The sequence below is a fragment of the Hyposmocoma kahamanoa genome, unplaced genomic scaffold (genome assembly GCF_003589595.1).
Source record: "Hyposmocoma kahamanoa isolate Upper Pololo Valley unplaced genomic scaffold, ASM358959v1 87, whole genome shotgun sequence".
Lineage (NCBI taxonomy): Eukaryota > Metazoa > Arthropoda > Insecta > Lepidoptera > Cosmopterigidae > Hyposmocoma > Hyposmocoma kahamanoa.
In genome coordinates this window covers 5,391,431-5,412,646 of record NW_020654422.1, presented here as the reverse complement: position 1 = coordinate 5,412,646, position 21,216 = coordinate 5,391,431, and the positions used below count along the sequence as shown (strand labels likewise).

General features: G+C 36.5%; 2 protein-coding genes across 4 annotated transcripts in view; one reads left to right on the top strand and one right to left on the bottom strand.

Moving 5' to 3' along the window:
- Positions 1 to 568: 568 nt before the first annotated feature.
- Positions 569 to 18,839, top strand: LOC113235106 (exocyst complex component 7). The gene is made up of 17 exons (XM_026470680.1): positions 569 to 795; positions 971 to 1,136; positions 1,528 to 1,655; positions 1,844 to 1,918; positions 1,996 to 2,113; positions 2,733 to 2,938; positions 7,030 to 7,094; positions 7,185 to 7,288; positions 10,486 to 10,676; positions 11,790 to 11,957; positions 13,297 to 13,435; positions 14,348 to 14,440; positions 14,576 to 14,682; positions 15,195 to 15,301; positions 15,930 to 16,023; positions 16,520 to 16,714; positions 18,194 to 18,839. The coding sequence occupies exons 1-17, from the start codon at positions 748 to 750 to the stop codon at positions 18,233 to 18,235; spliced, it is 2,046 nt and encodes a 681-aa protein (XP_026326465.1). The 5' UTR covers positions 569 to 747; the 3' UTR covers positions 18,236 to 18,839.
- A 1-nt stretch (position 18,840) lies between these two features.
- The window catches only part of LOC113235105, a 33,973-nt gene continuing 31,597 nt past the window's right edge, over positions 18,841 to 21,216 (bottom strand). For all 3 annotated transcript variants that reach the window (XM_026470677.1, XM_026470678.1, XM_026470679.1), the window contains one exon: positions 18,841 to 19,734. In XM_026470677.1, coding sequence (XP_026326462.1) covers positions 19,681 to 19,734 — 54 coding nt within the window. In that variant the 3' untranslated portion in view covers positions 18,841 to 19,680. The remainder of the gene's footprint in view (positions 19,735 to 21,216) is intronic.

Here is a 21,216-nt window from a genome sequence, read left to right as displayed (position 1 = left end):
TTTATAAAAACGGAAAATTTAATAAAATTGGAAAAATATAATTCGAAGGTTTATATTATATTCCACGCTTAAAGTATCTTTTCAAGTTTTATTTAGCATGAATCTTAGAATAATAACGCATAGAAACCTAGTCCGCACACGCTAAGTGAGGCAAATTGAAGCGCTCCGAATGGGCCTACACGAGCGGGCGGGCCGTCAGTGCTCAAGGTTAACTTGCACCGCAAACAGCTCAAGAATTTTAGCTAAAAATGACGAAATGTGAGGTAAATGAGTGTAAAAATACATCAGACAAACATAAAATAGATATCAACTTGTATTTTTATATAAATATTCACTAAAACCGAAAATTAACCTACTACTAAAACTATCATTCTATGCGTGAATATTATAACAAAAATTTTATAACTAAAAGTAAGTTCGAAAAAAAAGAGATCTTGGCTCAAACGACTTATATAAAAAAAATATAAAAAAGAACCACGAATCAAATTAGAGGATGGAAAAAAAGGTTCCGTCCGAAGTTTACATAAAAAGTATGGAAAAAAGTTTACAGTTTTTGTTTGACAGTTTATTTGACATTTCCTATTACCACAAAGATAAACATTTTTAATTTTTTGAAAAGTCTAAAGATAGGTATCTTGAAATTTTATAAAAACAAACTGGCCAAATTAATCAATTACTTGCATTGTAACTATTATACCTACTTGTTCAATTGTTTGTAGTTTAGAAACAGATTACACAATCACTGCAATGCATTTGATAGAGAAGAAATCCGAAATTGAGATGAAGTTAAAGAAGGTATTTGCACTAATTATTTCTCTCGCATTTTAGAGCTTTTTGGAATAAATTTGATTGTATGACCTGTAAATAATATTTTTAGAAACTCCTAAATTTACAAGGAAAAAGCAAACTTTGTAATGGGCGTATCAATCATGTAAAGACAGCCTTTGATGGTGGTTACTGTACTTTTTAGGAGATGACCAACATCCAGGAACTGAAAGCAGCTGCTGGTAGGAGCTCACAACTGGCCAGTGACGTTTGCAAGGTACTTGGTGCGTGTGAGAAGAGATTACAACAGTTGGAAGCTGCTGTGCTACCTTTATATGGGGAAACAGCACGTTTGCAGCAGATACATCATAGTAAGTTTGTTTATCATTAAGAGTGTGAAGAAGACATTTCACCTGATGGAAAGTGATAAATGCTGTGCAACAGTTGCAATGCTGAGGTGTTTTTTTTACATAGGTATCAGAAACTTTGCTAGACTTGGTGCATTAGATTATGGGTCTTTTCTTTGCCTGTGATTACATTGACTTTAGCCTTCAAACCTGAGTACAGCACTGCTATTTTGTACTTGGTAGTGGCAGTAGAGCTGCTTGTGAAATAGTTCATCCAGGTAAGTACTGCCACCTTACCTATTTCTGCTGTCAAGCATTAATGTGCCAGACAGGCCTGATTTGCAATAAATGATCGGAATGATTTATCTGGTGAAAGGTTAATGTTCCATGTTAAAATTGCTTTTATTTTGTCCAGACATGGGTAAAACAATAGAAGAGCTGGATGAAGTTATTGGCTACTACCTGGTGACTAGCGAGCTATGTGATTTGATTCAGGCTGGGCCTCACACAGATTCCATTGAATCACTCAATATTTACTTGGAGGTTTGTGAATGAAATATTTGTGGTATATTTAGATTAAGATTATTAAGAGTATTAAGATTTTCCATTAAGTTCTTTGATTTTATTTCAAGTATTTGGTATTTATACTGTGTTTTAAAATATTTGCTTATGATCACAGGGCAGAGTTGCCAGATCTTCCTTCTATCATCATAACATTAGTTTGTTTTCAGGCTTTGGACAAATTAGCAGAAGCACAAAACTATTTCAATAAAAACAATCCACAGAGTGTTGAACTAGAAAATATTGTGAGTAAAAATATTTTATGTATGTCTCTATGATTTTTATTTTACACCACAATTTCATGCAATGCTATCATTTTTAGAACCAATTGTACAACACAGGAGTGCAAAAACTAGAGAGTGCATTTGAAGAGTTATTGAGTCGCAACACAAGGCCTCTTTCACCTACTACCATTATGGATATGATTGCTTTAGAGGAAGGTAAACACCTTTGTAATTATGCTTAATTTATGTTCATAATTGTATTGTAGAAGTAATTCATCATATTGGCTCACTTGTCACCAATATTACAGTCAGGCAAGGTGAACAGTACACACACACACACACACACACTCATAGTCCTGCACTAGGGAAACCCTGTACTGCGAGTGCCATGGACACGCATATAGACAACCACAAATTACATCCAAACTCACGAAAGAAATAAATGTATGCCTTACAAATATTTTTTCCAGTCCGGGAATGAAACCCGCGACCTCTGCGTGGCAGTCCAGCATGGTAACCGTTCAGCCACAGAGGCAGTTAAACATTAACAGTGACCTAAAGCTGAATAGAATCAATACTGGCCATGTAACTTTAATAATAATACATTTATTTCAGATTTACATCCATGTGAACAATAATGATCTTATGAGTCATGTTAGTGACTACGTGTAATATGTGTAATACGTTATATTACAAATTCTCAAATAAGAGGAATGGAGAGATTGACAAAGTTTCCTTCATTTCTTATACCTAGCCTGCAACCTATATGACTTTGTTCAGGGGATGAATATTGGGCTGTCGTCATTTGTATTAGTCACTATGCTTTTTTTCATAGACTCAAGTGTGGACAGCGTAAGCGTAAGTGGTAGTGGTTCGACCCCCGGCACAGCGCTGGAAGTTATGCGGGCGGCGGCCACGTGGCTCAGCGGCGCGGGGCGCCCACCTGTCGCGGCGCTACTAGCTGTGCGTGCGCCCGCCGCCAACACCTCACTCAACAACTTCAAGGACTACTTGCGTTCGCGATCCATGCTTACTGACCATGTAAGTTTTAATTTTATATATTAGCAGTGTTGCCAAAAGTCCGGATTAAGCTGGACATAGTTAGGTATTTTGCATGCAAGTCCTGCGCAATTAGACGGGGCCTGGCTTGTTCGAGTTTTTATTTTGATCAGCATGTGGTTGTTTGGGCGAGAGAGGTATCATAAAGAAGACTGATTTATTCAATGTTATTTCATTAGAATATAAGATTTTTAGATAAATGATCAAAAAGGTCTAGTTTTTATATTAAAAAAAAAAATTTACTGCTACAGACAACACACTTTTGACACAAAATCCTTTAAAATGTGTGACTAACCTCATTGACCTACCAATAAATGGACATCGGGCTTAAAAGTGTCCGCATCTATAGGGCGTTAAAATCACATACAGAGCGTCAATCGCGCAACAGTCTTGGTTTGTTCGACTGTCAGCGCGGTTGTCAATCATGCAGTACCATATAATAATAACTTGTAAAAATTACTGCAGTAAAGTGTAAAAACAGGGTTTTGTATCATATTTTCACTAAACAAATATATTGTGTTATCATAGTTCGCATTTAAAAATGTTATTTTGTACAGTTTTATAGTATTTAATTTATATTTATATATATAAATGAATTGTAAATATAAATTACAAAAGCACACAAAATAATCAAATAGCCAGCTGTCCTATTTGTACACATTGCATGCGCAAAAGATGGAAAGAGACCCATTGTCTCAATTTCAAGAAGCTTATATATAAACTTCTTGGTCATTTTCAATTGTTCGAACCATAAGCGATTGAAATATTTAGAACAAAGAAACTATAGAGTCGCTTTGATTTTAATCTTATTTTTAAAATGATTTTTAATTAAACGTTAGCAATAACTAACAAAATATTGTTGTACTCGTTTTACGGCTTGGGATTACCTATTAGAAGTCAGAAAATACATTTGTCCGAAATAACGTTAGCTCGACTTTTCATGTCAAATGTATTTTTTTAGAAAGGTTACAAAATAAAAACTAATTTTGTCTTTGTGAAAAGCATTAAAATTACACGAAATCGTAACGGTTTTATTGTAAATCGGTTTTCGGAATTACGGATGTTTGAGTTTACGTTTAGTTGGAATATCGGTACATTTCTTATAGTATACGCTTATTTTCACATTTATAGTAATATTTGTATGCATGTATCTGCCCAACTCTTTATTATTTTTAAGTGAATTTGTACAAAATTCGACATAATAATATACAGGGTGTCCGGTAATGAATGTATCATACTGAAATGGCTTATAGCAGAGCTTAAGACTGTTCCAAAAAAAATGCAAAAAAAATCTATCCCATGTAGTACCTAAGGAATGTTTTTTTTTCTTAAAAGTTAATTATTTTTATCTTATTTTAGGTTTTTGTGCACTATGACTACAAATGAATGAATTTATTTGGTTTTTTGGTGTCATAATATTCTACGGTAACTGTGTCCTTTGATAAGCAGTAAATGGTATGACTAAGTAATGTACATTTAAAAAAAAAAGTTTAACTTCATTTTTCAGAGAAATAATTTATTTTTACGAAGTTTACGCGCTTTCTGTATAAAAATAAAGTATGATAACCTGTGTGGCCAAGTACTTTAAAATAATGTAGGTTTAATGAGGATTTCAAAATGATATCATTTCTCATGGTATCTAATGTAAATATGAAATTATTGCTATTAATGTGCAAACGGAGTAAATTTTACTAAAAAACTATGTTTGCAAAATTGGAACATTTCTTATCCTGAATTGTTCTTGACTATTGAGTTTTGATAAAAAATAATATTAGGCATTAATAAAACTTTATTTAAAACTTATTTACAGCAAAACTATGCAAAAATCCAAACAAAGTAATTTTTTTTTAGTTGATTAATCATATATTTGATACATGGGAAGTCTCACATGATGCTATTGGTGTATTCTGTGACCTTTCCAAAGCTTTTGATTGTGTGCACCATGATACACTGGTCAGGAAACTTCGCCATTATGGTGTGGCGGGACGTGATCTCGACCTTCTTAAATCGTATTTGCGTGGTAGGGTACAGAGGGTACGATGTTAACGGTACAAGATCATCAGGATCTGCAATTAGCATGGGTGTCCCTCAGGGTTCAATTCTAGGCCCATTTTTGTTTTTAGTTTATATTAATGACTTACCTAGCCGTATGGAGGGTATAAAACTTGAGATAGTATTGTTTGCTGATGATACTTCCTTATTATTTAAAGTTAAAAGGCACTAATGTTCCTACGACGATTTGAACAATGCTATATCTAAAGTAGTTGATTGGTTTGCTGTTAATAACCTACTTCTTAATGAGAAAAAAACAAATTGTGTGAAATTTACATTACCCAATGTTAGAGAGATGGTTACAAACATTGTAGTTGGAAACGAAAAATTGAATCTTATGGATACAGTTGTATTTCTAGGTATAACGTTTGATGCTAAATTGCAATGGGGTCCCCATATAAGTAAGTTATCAAAACGGCTCGGCTCTGCAGTGTACGCGATTAAAAAAAATAAGGAAACTTTCAGACGTCGAATCCGCTAGATTGGTTTACTTCAGCTACTTTCACAGTCCAATGACATACGGCATTTTGCTTTGGGTTAATGCCGCCGATATCAATAGAATCTTTGTCCTGCAGAAACGTGCAGTTAGGGCAATTTACAATCTGGGCCCCAAAGTATCTTTGAGAGATAAGTTTAAGGAAATTAACATTCTTACACTAGCCTCACAGTACATTTATGAAAATGTAATTTATGTTAAAAGGAATAGTAATTTCTTTATGAAAAATAGTGACAGACATAACATTAATACGAGGAATAGAAATAAACTAGCTTTTCTTGATAGTCGTCTTCACAAAGACAAAAAATCATGTAAGGCGCAATATATGCGCTTCTATAACAAGATTCCGGTTGATATACAAAATTTGCCTTTCACGAGGTTTAAAACTATAGTGAAATAAAAACTTTATACTAAAGGAAATGAAACTATTTTTCCGGATTTAAATCGCGTATATTTGTTTTTTCAAACAAACCGACGTTTCGGGCCCTATACAGGTCCCATGGTCACGGTTGACTGAGGTGGTACAGTCTTCAACCAGTTATGTCTAATATTAATGCAAACCACCCTATTTTTTCACTATAGTTACAATAGTTATTAATTAAATACCTTATTTTTAATTTTACAAAGAAAACATTCCAATTTACGCTACATTAAGTTTTACAAATTATTTATTGAATGAATTTTTATGAAGTTTAATTTATTATTAATTATTAATAGAAATTAGAATAAACTAAAACATATTAATTAGTACTGCAGTCTTATGTCTGTTTGGGATTTTTCATTAGAGGAAATACTGGATCCCAAACTGGTGGTACGGAGAAACCATCTTCCCTGTTGAAATTAGGAGTTTTTTAATTTCAATGGCCTCGCAGCATCCTGGGCAGATAACGGACTTCTTTTGCAAGGACCTGGGGTTTGTCAAACTTCATTGAATGTGTAGGTTTATCCATGACATGCTCGCAGACTGCAGACTTGTTTACGCGACGGTGTTTGACATCAGCTATATGTTCTTTGACGCGGGTACAAATACTTCGCTTTGTTTGTCCAATATAAGAGAGACCGTACTCACAGTCAAGCTTGTAAACTCCTGCATCCTGTAAGGGGATGTTACATTTCACGGGTCTCAGGAACTGAGAAATCTTCCTCAGGGGCTTGAAATAGGTCTTGATAGATGCACGCCTGAGGACTCTTCCGATTTTGTCTGTAACACCTCTCACGTAAGGTAACATGGCAGGTCTTCGCTCGACTGTTGGACTCAGATGTTAATTATTTATGTAGATTTTAATTTTTCTTCGATTTGATTTTTACACAAGTAATTGCCCGGTTTGAATTTTTAATCATGACTTACTTGAAATCACTTTTGCATGCGTTTATATTATGTAAAAATATTTTTTTTTCTTAATTGTCCTCTGCATTCAGAACTCACCTATTTATATATGTATAGGAGTTGTATTACATATCTCAACCTAATTTAAATAAAAATTTTGTCGTTTGTCGTTTTGTCGTTACTGTCGTTTTGTTGCAGAGAGCCAAAAATCTGCTATATCGTTCTGACAGCACACAAAGGAGAACCAGCAAGTTACAAAAAGTGTAAGTATGTACTGTATGTGAGATAATGAATTAGTAAACATACTAAAACATAATTAAATTTAAACATACTAAAATGCCATTTGTTTTCAGTATCGAGAAACGCGCCAACAAGATTATGATGAAGGCGTCGCAAACGTTAGAGCAATCGACCGGCCTTGCCATCGGTCCACGGCGCTCTATTATGAACGATTCTTGTGAGATTTATAATTGAATTATTCTTAATAGTATTTTACCTTTCTTCTTTCTTCTTTTATACTTATATGGTGTACGAAGCAAATATATGCAAGGGTTGGCTCACAGACCACATAAATACTAGTAATAGACTGGTTAGTGGGCGGGGTCCGCTTTACCTAGCTTATGACCAGACGGTGATATGAGTGTCAACAGCGCGTCTGTCGTCGTTCAAATATGGTATATGATTATTTTGTGGAAAAAATAGAAATATGACGAATTGTGCCATTATATCATGTCGCGTAAGAAACCAAAGTTTAAAAAATACTCCGGGAGTGATTTCATTTCATCGGTAAGTACTAAAACTCTGTATTTTCTAATCTAAATACTATAATTTCGAAACGAAACTATTTTCTTACAACCCGGTAATAACAATATACATTGGTTGCTAGCCATCGCCGCCATCAATAGAACTATTCGAATGACGCTCAATGAATTGCTTGCACTAGTGTCGTATTACACTTAGTACTGGGTCCGCGTGTTGTAATCAAATTATCGACATGTAGAAACTCTATATTTAGAAACCCGGTTTTGGTTTAGTTCAATATTTTTTATTCTAGCGGTACCAATGTGTAAACATAAATTGTTTACAGGTATTTAAAAGCTAACAATTTTGATTACTTAGATTACTTAAATGTTTGGTTCCAACACTCGCAAATTTAAAAAATTTCAATCTAAGTAAAAACGATATATTAATGGACAAAAAGGAAATATAGATAGAGGAGGTACAGTGTCGATAATTTTACAATGCACGTAAGCTCGTGGCGTATCAAATGAAGACTGTGAGGTTGGAGATTTACTTTTCCTTGTCTACATGATTCCTATCTCCCTACTTGCTTATTATACGTCACATTCGTCCGCTTGAGTTCTTAGTTTTATCACAGACATGACTTACATTTGCAGTTTTTGTATGATTTTTTTTAGTTTCCCGTCGGATCCTTTTTAAAGGAGAAATGGGCTGAAGCAAGAGGCAGTAAAAGCTGGGTACCTACTAAATGTAGCACCATTTGTTATAGGCATTTTATGACATCACATTAAATTATATACATATGAATAACAACCGAAAAAATCATTAAGAAATAAATCATTTGGTTAATCAGGTAATATATGACATGAAACTCAGAGTTGCCTTCACAAATTATAAACCACATATAAATGTGAAAACATTTCTGGAGCATTGTCAGTTATTTTTCGTCAAGTTTTTATGAGACAAATGATTCGTTTCTTCGCCTTTGGAAATAAGTATCGTCATTTTCTTGACAAGCTGGTCGACGCTGTAGGTGTAGTCATGTTCAGTAAGCTCAGAAAGAGGTGATTGTTGAACTAAAATATCATGTTTCAGTGATCGGATTGACTTGAAATCTAGTCGGTTAATGAAAGTACGATGACAGTATAATCAATCATTAATACTGTGATTGTAGCATGTAGCTACGTACACACACGCCTGTGTAGCTAATATCAATTAGTATTTGCGTGTAGTAAAACGTTATGCGTATTTGGTAACAAATGTGTGCAAGTAAAAGTCAGCTATGCTAGTTTTCGAAAAAATTGCTTTACATTTACATATTTCCATATACTCCGTGGTTAACCCTAATTATAGCAAGTATACGCCAATGCCTAGTTCAATATTCCGCTAGTTATGAAACATAATATCGATATCAATTAAATGTCACATCCCTATCTGTAGATTGTCAACTGTTTGCTTTTGTTCCAAGAAGTTTATGTTCATAGGATTTTTAGCTTTTATTTGACTAGTAATAATAAAACCTTATTAGATCTAAATAAGTTTAAATTTTTTTTACCAAAAGTTTTTTCATTATTGTCTATTTTCGTTTGATAATTTTTCACCATAGGAAATGAAACTATTTTTCCGGATTTAAATCGCGTATATTTGTTTCTTCAAACAAACCGACGTTGCGGGTCCTTTACAGATCCCATAGTCACGGTTGACTGAATTTTTAACGAATCAAAATTATGTTGTCTTAGTACTAATGTAAGATTACGTTTTCAAATGTGTGCGTGTGGCGATACCGGTTTTGATACTAATGTTGCTTGATGCCATTTCCATTCTTTTCTTTCTTCCATAGGTTGGCTGAAAGTAATCTACCAAGTATGAATTAATGAAAGACAATCATGGCAAATTTTTTTGACATACCTGCACGGGAAATGCACTATTTCATTTGTTAAAAAAAGGTTATGCGGGAAGGGCATTATGACCTGTGAAACTTCTTATAAGTTCATACCTGTACATCTGACTCCAGATCAGCCAGTGTACAGGTTTGTCACATACCTCTGTCACTAGACTTCATCCGGTTCTTCGAGAGGCTAGTGTCTCGGGTGAGCCGCCCCGGGTGCACGTACAGTACCCTCCCTGTTTTCCAGATAGGTACCGGAGCTGTAGGTACGCTCACTGCCCGTTGTGCATTGCACAACTAGCGGTTGCCACCCCTACGCGGTCGACTCAGAGTCCACTACCAAATCTCCTCTTTGGTAGCGGAGCTGTAAAGCACGCTCACTTCCCGACGCCGAAAAGCGACGTCTCTCCAGTTCCCAATAACCTAAGCGGCTGGAGGGATCGGAGGATATCTAGCTTATCCTCTGCTAGCTCTCCGGGCTAGCGCCGGAGATGCCGGTCGCAGTGTCTTGCGACAATGTCCGGACATAGCTTGCAACTTAAAGGGCAATTCACGTGTCCCGCGTCTCCTCGCTTCAGGCTCTCAACTAGACCGCTACTAAGACGCGCTAGCTGCTCACGAGACAGACGCCCCGGCCACACCCAACCGGGGCAGACAAACAGGTCCATCTCTGCAGCTAACCACAAACCCCAGCGAGTCCATACCCAAGTCTGGGTCCACCAGACACGCCCCCAAACTGTGACGTGTAACTGGGCTCTAAGGGTCGGTAGAGAGGGCCATTATAACCAAAACCTATGAAGAAAAGAAGGGGGTGTTAAAAAAGGTGTCTAAGAAAAACTTTTTTGACTTGTTGTCCATACAAAGCGAAACGTAATAAACAAATTGTCACTAATTTTAGAACAGACAGCGAGCATGTTACGATAGTGGCCAGTACTATTTCTAAATTAGAAACAGTCAAAAGAGCTTACTTTTTATCTGCTTCTTGAATGTGTAATGAAAGTGATTATCGTATATGCGATGTTTAGATACGGAGGACCTGGCTGAGGTCATGGACGAGGGTGAGGCAGCGGCGGCGGGTTCGGTTGCGGCGTGTGTAGCGCGACTGGCCCGGCACGAACAGCGTGCGCTGCTGGGCCTGGTACCGCTGCCACGTCTGCCCTCTCTGCTTGCCCAGGTGCTCAAGGACTGCTTCGCCACTCTCGCCAATGACGTCGAGGTCAGCTCTATGTCCATGCAATACCAGCAATCCAAGCTAAAGCGAACCGTACAATGTCTTTTTCGCTCTTGTTGCGTTTTTAGACTTTTTCGCACCGTCTCAAGCCGATTCCGCGTCGATAATCAAGGGGACTCCCTTATATTGCACTTCAGTAAAGTGTTACTGTGTATCATGTTTTTATAATGTTATGTTATGTAGGTAGTTATATCGATAGTCGGGGAAGAAATAACGTAAAAGTTAAAAAAATTCCAAGTTTATAAAACGAGCTTAAAGCATTAATTATTATCGTTGTTGTTCAAATCTTGATATAACTCCTAACGTCATGGTTAGAAGACTCAGTGCAATATGATGGGATAACTTGACAGTTATTGAAGCATTTTAGAGGTTATCGAATTCATAGGGTTTTGCAATTGTTACACATAGGAAATGAAACTATTTTTTTTTCGGATATAAATCGCTCATATTTGGTTTTTCAAATAAACCCATGTTTCGGGCCCTTTCTAGGTGCCATGGTCACGGGTGACTCAGTCACTCAGTTGGTTTGTTTCAAAAAACAAATCTACGCGATTTAGACGAGAAAAAATGATTTCATTTCCTATTTTAGCGTTTATGAAGAGACCTGTGAAGAAACAGGTTGACGGTTGTTGAAGGTTTTTACGCCTTTACTGTTCCGAAGTATTGATATGTGTACTTTATAAATTGCGGTCTTATGTGCCAGTTTCTATAGTAAATTGACTTATTGCGTGAAGTCGAATGTCCTAACAACTTTTTTTATAAAAAAACCGACTTCAAAAGTTCGTGGAAACTATCTATTTGCCAAGTTTTATTAAAATCGATTTTATTTAATTTGCCACCTTTTTTTGTGGTGGAATATTTTATTCAAATTTAAATGGGATCAATACTGAGGTATCCTCTTTCCAACAAAAAACTAATCATCGAAATCGGTACACAAATGCCGTAAGTTGTCGCGTAACATACATAAAAAAAAAAACCAGTCGAATAAATAACTTTTTTGAAGTTTATTAAAAAGGTGGATACGCTACGAGTGCAAGGCGGTGGAAAAAAATGACTCTTGGAACTCACACTCATGCGTGGTGTTGGAATTTGCAACAGCGTGCCTGCCGCGCGTGCCGGCGCGCCGCTTCCCGCTGCAGCGGCTCGGCCGCCGGCTGCTGGGCGCTGCTGGCGCGCCTGCAGCGGCTGCAGCCCGACGTGGAGCGCGCCCTCGCGCCGGCCGCGCCCACGCTCTACACCAACATCGTCAACAACTGCCAGCAGAACGTGAGTACCCACTACGAACACTTCGGGCCAGCGCAAACCGGCGGATAAAGATAAAGTCAAAGTCAAATAATCTTTATTTCATAGGTAACCAAATAACACTTAGAATCGTCATACTGATTAAACTCTGCTCATTCTTAAGGCGAGAAGAATGAGCAAGAAAGTCTCGGGCATAGGTTCCCAAACTTTTTAGCTCACCGCCCTCTTAGGCAAGATAAAAAAATTTCAACGCCCACCACTACCACAAAAATAATAGAAAAAACGTGTTTTTTATATTAATCTGACACAAAAAATCACAAGGAAAAAGTTTGTTACTGATAATTCAGGTTTTCCTGAACAGCATCAACGCCCCCAATTTCTTCCGAGGCCCTTACCGCCCTAGGACTCTTCAGCGCCTTGGCGGTAGGGACCACTTTGGGAATACATTTATCATTACAATATTTAATATAAACAACTTAGATCGAGACTACTTGCAAGAACTAAACAGGTCATTTCACACCAAGGATTTTTGTCATCCAAGTACGCAGAAGCTGTATAATAACCTTTAGTATAAAGCTTTTGTTTCACTATAGTTTTAAAACTCGTAAATGGCAAATATAATATCGATCGGAATCTTATTATAGAAGCGTATACATTGCCCCTTAAATGAATTTGAGATTTTATGAAGAAGACTGTCTAACACTGGTGATATTGTGCCCGGCAGCGCACGCTGATGATATCCCCTACATATATACGATATCCCCTACAATGCCGCGGGTATATGCTGCGGTATCTGCCGACATGCCACCGGTCCCTCGGAATGACTCCGTTCCATTAGCAAATACGCAGTTGAATTTTCGGATTATTAGGATTCCGTTGTATATGCGCGCTTCCCGCCTCGGTACTTTAGCGTGCTCTTCAATACCGTAGCGTAAAATGCGCTGCGATACTCTGAGGGCGGTCATTTCCATCTTATTTCAATTGAAATGCATAAAGCGTAAACCTCCTGTCCGCAGGTTTACGCTTACTCTTTCTATGATACTGTTTTTTGTAAAGCTATTTTTGTCGGTAAACATTTTTTTTGTATATATTTATCAATCGACGGCCGACAACGAGGTCCCGGGTTCGATTCCCGATAGGACCAATTTGAGTTATAAACTTTTCTCAATTGTTTCTGGTCTGGGTGTTCTGGGTAGTGCAGCTCTGTTGTCGCGTTCAGAATTCTGTTCCTTTGATAGTCATAGCACAGGGAATTCTCTAGCTTTAGACCAGGTAATTGGTGCAGTTGTCTGGCACATTACACGCAGTATATACGACTAATCATAATCAAGGGCACGCCATGGTTAACGAGTATTGTTTGCAGTGCATTCGATCGCTGGAGGAGTGGGTGGAGGGCGTGCGCGGGGACAGCGAGGCGGGCGCGGTGGACGGCACCGTGCACCAACTGGCCGCCGCTGCGCTCGCGCACTGCCACGCTCTAGCCGCGCACATGCACACTATTGGTAACACATGGACACTGTCTATGAGACACAACACCCTTCCTTACATTCGTGGTCACTGTTGATGACACAACACTCATGATGCGTGCTGGACTATGTAAACAATACTATTGATTTGTGTGCCATGTTTATATACCGTAATTCTTTTACGAGAATATTAGGCGATGCGCAAACGTATACACTTTTTGTTACCTCACAGGACACCATCACATGAAATCGTGCATGCTGTGTCCGGTAACGGCAACCGGGCAGTCACCGGTTGCTATTTTTGAACACTAGTAACAGTTCGGTGCTTGAATTCTAGAGTATTCCGTCCGTGTTACGATGGATATCGATGAACACTTATTTTGTTTGTTGTGCTGATTATGAGTCTACGCAGACGTCGTCGCCGTCAATACTTCGCACATAAAACCAAATACATAAAACAGATTTGAAAGTTCAATACAATACTAAATGAAACCAATAAATTTATATTCTCATTTGAAAATAGATAACTAAATATTATGTATAAATAAAAATAATCACATTATTCGCAAAAAGATCCGTTTAGTATCAACTTTCAAATCGTGTTTTCACTATTCTACCAATTTTTAAGTAACACTGTTGTGTTTGGTTTCAGGTGGGACTTATAGACAAATCAATCGTGCAGCAACAGTTGCTCACATCGGCAATCACTGTATGTCCAATGGAAGCAACTGAACATAATAGTGTCTGCGTCTGCTCATATAGTGTGCGATTATTAATTGCATTGCAAAATAGAATATACACTACTAGTTACCGGTTGCTTGTATCAATACAAGAGACTAAATAAAGTAACCTCGCTTGCGCGGCGCTTTATGTACCTATTTATATACGTACTCATTATTGGTAACACAAAAAAAGTGTTACATAATTTACAGTTAATCCGATTTGCAGGTCCAGCATTGTCGGCGGAGCCGTACGCGCGCTCCGCCAACCAACTACTCGGTGTACAAGACAAAGATGCTGCTATACTAGCTATTTATATGCGTAAGTTCTCTTACATAAACCAATTTTTTATTTTAAATTGATGTAGCTTTACCTCAAATTACCTCAAATTGCAGTATGATTATGAGGCTCTAGAAATTAAATTTGTTGTTTAGCTAATTTACAAATTTTTTTCAGGCAAAGTGTTAGCCCAACTTAACTTAGCTCTAAGGAATAAAAGTGAACAGTACACAGATGCATTGAAAGCAATATTCTTGTTGAACAACACTCTTTATTTACTACAAGTAAGTTACATCACAATTATAATAATAATCTATCCATATTCCTTACGTAAAGAGTGTTCCCAGGCTAATGGATTTTTTTCTGTTATCGCCAGTCTTACAGCGAGTTACAGAAACGGTGTTTAAATGTAATGCGACTTTAAGGCTCATTTTACAAAGTACGGATCGGAATGGATGCTAGTTTTTGTAACATACAAAAGATACGAGTCAATTACAAGTCGCGCATTCAGAAAATTCTCGCACTGTTTTGGGAATTCTCTGAGCTACCGTGTCGTATCTACTTTGAACGTTATACAATTAAAATAAATTTCATTATGCTAGGTACATTTTCGTCAGAAAAATTCGCTTCCATTCCATTCCGCAACAATGTAAATTGAGTCTAATTATGATCCTGCCCTACACATTATCAGAGAAAATAAAAAAAACTTAAACAGAGCATTGAAACTTAAAGGACGTTAGTTTAATTACAGATCGTCATTTTAATATAGAATATAATAACGCCAGGGCAATTGCAGGGTCTGCAGCGAAGTGGTTTATTGGACATATTGATGTTGGCTGAGCCTGAGTGTGAGGCCAACTATCGCGACATGATTCAGGAGCATAAGAACTCTTACTTGCAGAGGTAATAATAATATCTAAATTCGGTAAAACTTCATATACACGTGAGTTTCACAGTAAATAAATAACGCACAGCCACGCGGTTGGGAAATTTTGACTTGACAAACACAAATTACACCCACACTCACTAGAGAAATAAATGTAGGGCATACAAATATTTCTCCCGGCCCGGGAATCGAGCCTGGGACCTCTGCGTGGCAGTCCGGCATGGTAACCGTTCGACAATGAGGCAGTTAAAAAGTTGTTTGTTGGTGTATTAAAAGAAATTAAGCATTTTTTTTTCTTATTTGCTTAAGTCTGCCGACCACTTCCATTTATATCCGTATTGCTTTGTATTGTTTGTATTGTTGCCGTATTTGAAAAAAATATTTTTTTGCATTGTAGCAAAGCTCAAGTTAACTGGTCAATTTGAAGTGAAACAGTTGACAACACCCATTGACGACATCCGTCAATTGTTTCGAACTCGGGCATGCCAATCGGAGCGCAGTTGTGACAGTAATGATATGGCAGAATAGTTTTCAAACAAATTTAATGCCATTTCGCCTCTATTTCTGGTTATATACTCGACAGGAAAGGCTAACCAAGCCTATTACAATTTTACTAAGGCAACATTTTTATTTTTATATTTGCAGCTGGAACAAACTACTGGCTCATATAGTGATAGAGGAACCCCTCCCCGCTAAGCTAAGGGACAAAGACCGACAGCTTATTAAAGACAAGTTTGCCGTGAGTACTCCTGCTTCTTTTTCAACATCTATGTATACTCGTACAGTACGATTTTAATTCGTACAATAAAATATGGGGAAATCCGAAACCGTAGAAACGAGAACACAGAGAAACTATGTTAGGAACTATCAGATCTTTTTTTGTGGAAATTTATTTGACATGGACCTTTTTGGTCAAGCGTGAGTTGGCCATAAAAATGAATAATGTTGACATTTTATTTTATTGCTGATGGTCTCACGTTTCTTGTACGGATCATTTCATTGTATCGGAAAAAGAATTGGGACAGCAGAAGTTGGTCTAATTGATTTTTTTTTTCATACAATAGGAAAATGCAATGTACTAAATTAATAGTCCAAGTACTTAATAATGAAAAAAAATCCATTACAGAAGAAGTAATCATTATTCTTTAATAAATACAGACTTACTTCTTTAAAATTTCGCAGTATGGCGAATAATTCTGACTTATTTCCTGTCGCGGTATATCTGTATTCCGCAGTCGTTCAACCGCGAGTGGGAAGAAATAACCCGCGCTCAACGCTCCTACAGCGTACCCGATCCCGAGCTGCGCGAGGCCTTGAAACGCGACAATAAGCAGGCGCTGCTGCCGCCTTACACGCAGTTCCACGACGCCTATGCATCGCTGCCCTTTAGCAAGAACCCGGACAAGTATGTCAAGTACACACCTGTGCAAGTAAGTGACATTTCATTCAAATACGGTATAACTGTATTCTCTTTTATATAGAATTAATTAAATTCATTTATGTATTCTCGTGAATTATACATTCACCTGCAATGAAATGTAAGTAAATTTCGGTATATTTATTATTATAATAATATTACAACGACGCCCTGATAGGAGCATAAGAACATATTAGTCTGGGTGCTCCTAAGTAAGAACATGAGGAAACGGCCCATTTTATATTGAATCACTATAACACATATTGATATATACTGTCCATGAACGGGTTAATGAGTAAAAAAATAACAATTTATGGAGATTTTTATTATTACAATATGACGGCCTTGGTGGTCAAGCGGTTAGCACTTTGGTTTCTAGTTCAGGCGTTCTGAGTAATATTTCCGTTACTCTATACTCATAGTACAGGAAATTCGCTATTTTGAGACCAGGTAATGGGTTCGAGCCTGTCACGTTTTTTCTTTCATTATTATTATATTGGTGCAAGTGACTACATCTTTTATCCCATACTGCCCTCCTTGTCATAACTAACGCACTTGCCTTCATGTAACTTTTGAGTTATTGGCACCTAAAGTTTTTTTCTATGACAAATGTAAATTACGCTGATTTTGCTTAACAATAAAAGTGAATCTAAATAATATATAAAAAAATCGCTTATAAGGGGTCGCAGATCTTATTTAGCTGTTTCCAGATATGTTATTAACTCAATTTCGCTAAAAATGTCGATTACGTTAGTTATAAATAACGAGAGTAACATAGGTGTCAGAAAAGCGACAATACCTATATCCCACACGTTTAATAGCTTTTCCCATTTACGTATACTTACTTTCACCATTTATGGCAGTATTCCATTGACAACATCGAGTCTATAACCAGAAATAGAGACGAAATATCTGACAACACATCAGACAAATGGGCCTTATATCACTTTTAAATATCAACTCCCATTTGCGCTGAAATCACAAAATAGAAAGCTGAAATAGTACAGCACCAACAACTGATCTGTATGTACGTCTCCGTATATTCCAAAAATATTCTGTATTTATTGTAATAAAGATAATATCTCTTAGAATAGGGGGCTGTTCCATTCGGTGATGTGGGAAAAATATCAAAACATCCAAATTACAATTCATCATCAAGGAATCACATTTCATTGGTAATTAAATATTAAATATGTAATTTTTAAATTTTCGTCGATTATAGCAAAGCTCAAGTTAAACTAGTCAATTTGAAATGAAACAATTGACGAATTCGGGCTGGCCAATTGGAGCGCAGTTGCCATCGTAATGATTTGGCAGAATAGTTTTCAAACAAATTAAAGAAATTTGGTCTCTGTTTCTGGTTATATATGACCACTTGTCATAGCCGCGTTTTAGTTAGTGGACGGCAGATTTACGAGTCAGGCTTGACCTCTTTATAATAATTACTCATTTTGACGTTCGATTCGACACTAAAAAATGTTTTTCATTACAGATTGCTACTCAATTGGACGGTTATTTCGACGAGGCCGCTTAGAAGTTAATTATTATTTATTATTTAGGCAATGTACACCTTCCATCAAGCAGCTCGACTGTTTGTTTGCCTTCTACTTTCATAGAAAAAAAACTACTTTACAGTAACAGTTGTCACTAGCGACAGCGTAAAGTATTTGTATACAAAATAAATTTTATGTCTTGCGACCGCTAGTGTCGCTGTACATATTGCGCTAGCAACATCTTTTACTATTGCAATAATGTTATTAATGGTTAAATGTGCGAAAAAGGGTTATGTAAACAAAAGAAATGTTTCTTGTGACCACTTGGTGCGCTCTACATTTGCTATACTGAAGTAAATTACGCGGCCCCTAGCGACAACTGCTATTGCCAAGTTATGGTAGAGGCACTGGAAACAAGTTAAAGAGAGTAGACATAGAAAAAAATAAAAGATGTATTTAATCCTGGATTATAACATTATTTAATCACATTGAATAAGTTACATTTAACAAAAAAAAAGGTTTCGGTTCTGTTACATGTTTTATGGTTTGTTACATTTTGATCAACGGACATTTATTCATATTCATTTGATTTTTTTTTAAATTAGACTTTCAGACTAATAGAGAGAAAAATGTAGGTTTTGGATTACATCCACGTGACTTCGTCCTAGTATTTTTTAACAAAGTGAAAAATATTTATTCCTCTTTGAAAGAAAAATGTCAGAGGAACTTTATCGTAACTTCTTAAAATATTCGTTTTCTAAACATATAGCAGAGCCGATAATACCAGCAGTACACCCGTAGGTCTAGTACACGTTTATTATAAGAATAGAGTACTAAGTACTAAACGAAGTGCCTATAGGCGTGTTTATAATTTTATAAAAAATTCGAGAAAGGAGAAACTACCGAACATGATATGTAGATTGTTAAACAATTTTCGCAAATATGTAGCAAATGAGCCATTCATGTCGCGCTGAAGAATGGTTCCTTTTAAGGCGTTCGCTGTCTGAAGCGGAACCGGCGTAAATGGTGCATGTGGTGCGTAACGCCGGTCACATGAGCCTCACATTACACATGAGCCTCACAGTACATTCAAGTTCCTAATTCAAGTCACCGTTATGCGACCGAGATTAACGATAGTTTTTTCGTAATTAATTTTATATAAATCATTTAAATTATTGAATTTTATTGAATTATTGAATTTTAGCCTTCAAGCTTCACGATTTATAAAACTGAATAAACGTTTGGAATTTATTTTTCAATCATAGGCTGTTGTGCTTCGGGCAGCGAATGCCTTTAGATTGAATCTGCCAGGTCAGAACTTTGGTCACCGATATCGGATATATGATACGCCTAAAGAGGACCTGACATTCTTTTTATTCCTGTAAATCCATTATTTATGTTTTACATCTAATAATAAGTTATACAGATTATGAATAAATGATCACAGTATTACAGGACTGTTTATCTTATATTTCTATCTCAATCTTCAGTTGTTATTTCGGTTTTTCTTCTTCTTCCTGCCCCCTTTCTTCTTTGGCCACTGTAACAAGTATCATTTGATAGTAACTTTGTATTATTTTAACTTGAATAATTAATTATAACTCTTTTTTTTTACTGAATACAGATTGAAATTATTTTTTTATTTTATTTAGTTTACCGGTCATAGCGACATGCGGCACTCTGCTTTGTGAAAGGTTTCTTTTGTGATGTTTGACATTGAAATATTGCATTAAACTTTATAAGAGTTTGTATTATGATGTAAGGTCTTCGTCGGAATCAACTTCAATAAACAAAATACATTAGCACATTTCACAAAAACTAGTTTTGTATTGACACTTTACATTGAGTTCTGAAAATAATCGAAAGTTTACCTTAAAGTTAAACTTAACGAGATATGGTTGATTTTTGCCAAATGTCCCGATATTTTGATGGTTTGAACGTTCAGATAATCTAGCAAAAGGAACTACGAGCGCAATATAAAAACTTTTAGCATCAAAAAGACAATTGCTATAATCGTTGGAAAATATATTATTATAAATCTAATGAACATGAATATATGGTGCCTAGTACCGCATGCCGCATTTCAGGACGATGAGAGACGCCCGCACAGGTGGTAAGCAGGAATTAGTGTTATGTAGTAGTAAATAACCCATGTTGGCAATTGTGTGGAACTTCGCGCGTTTACCAACTGCACGGGCCATGCAGAAAATACGAGGCTGAATTTACACCTGCGCAATTTTGCTAAATAGTGATAAGTGCAAAAATATTTTTGTGGTGACATATAACATAGCTTGTTTTAAGTTGAATGAACAAGCGTAATTGCGCGCGTGCTAATTCAGTTGTTTGACTTTTCAATTTTATTCAAATAAGGCTGAATGGTAATCACTTGATAAAGAATATAGGCCAATGTCTAGTTAGTGCTTGAATGAGTTGCCACTCTAATTTTCACTACTTTCAATTACTTTTGAAATCGGTAGTAAAATGTACAGTCAACAAAGAGTTATGTACCTTTTGTAAAATCTTTAAACAGAAGGTATCTGGGGTCAGGGGAACAATAGACTCTTTCAGTCACTTTTTTCTGAATGTGCAAGAATAGTCCAAAATTTACGTTGTTCACTGTACACAGGGTTCAATAGTTTTTGAGTAATCTGCCCAGTAGCTTAGGTACAGTACTACTTTTTTCAAATTTGTTGAGTTTTTTAATAAGCTGCCACTCTTGACGTAATCTCATATTCGTCAATTGTATTACTGTACGCATATGTTAGGCTGTAGACATAATAGATGATCCAATGTTGGTTGGACAATATCGTGAAAACTTTCAGAATTCGAACATTTAGAAATATGAGATTTCAGTCTAGTTGACTGAAAGTTTGAACACTTGAAGTTTGTCTGTGAAACCCAACCAACAGGAAAAACTATTATGTACTCCAATAAAAAGGTTATCATTTGTCCCTTTTTTTGCACCAATGTTTTAACATTAGTGCTAAGAAAAAGACAAACAAAACCAGACTTTTTATCCACA

Coding starts and splice junctions, on each gene's coding strand:
- LOC113235106 (XM_026470680.1), top strand. CDS start 748: ATGCATTTGATAGAGAAGAAATCCGAAATTGAGATGAAGTTAAAGAAG. Junction 2,939..7,029: donor GATCCATGCTTACTGACCAT/GTAAGTTTTAAT, acceptor GTTTTGTTGCAG/AGAGCCAAAAATCTGCTATA. Junction 7,289..10,485: donor CTCTATTATGAACGATTCTT/GTGAGATTTATA, acceptor TGCGATGTTTAG/ATACGGAGGACCTGGCTGAG.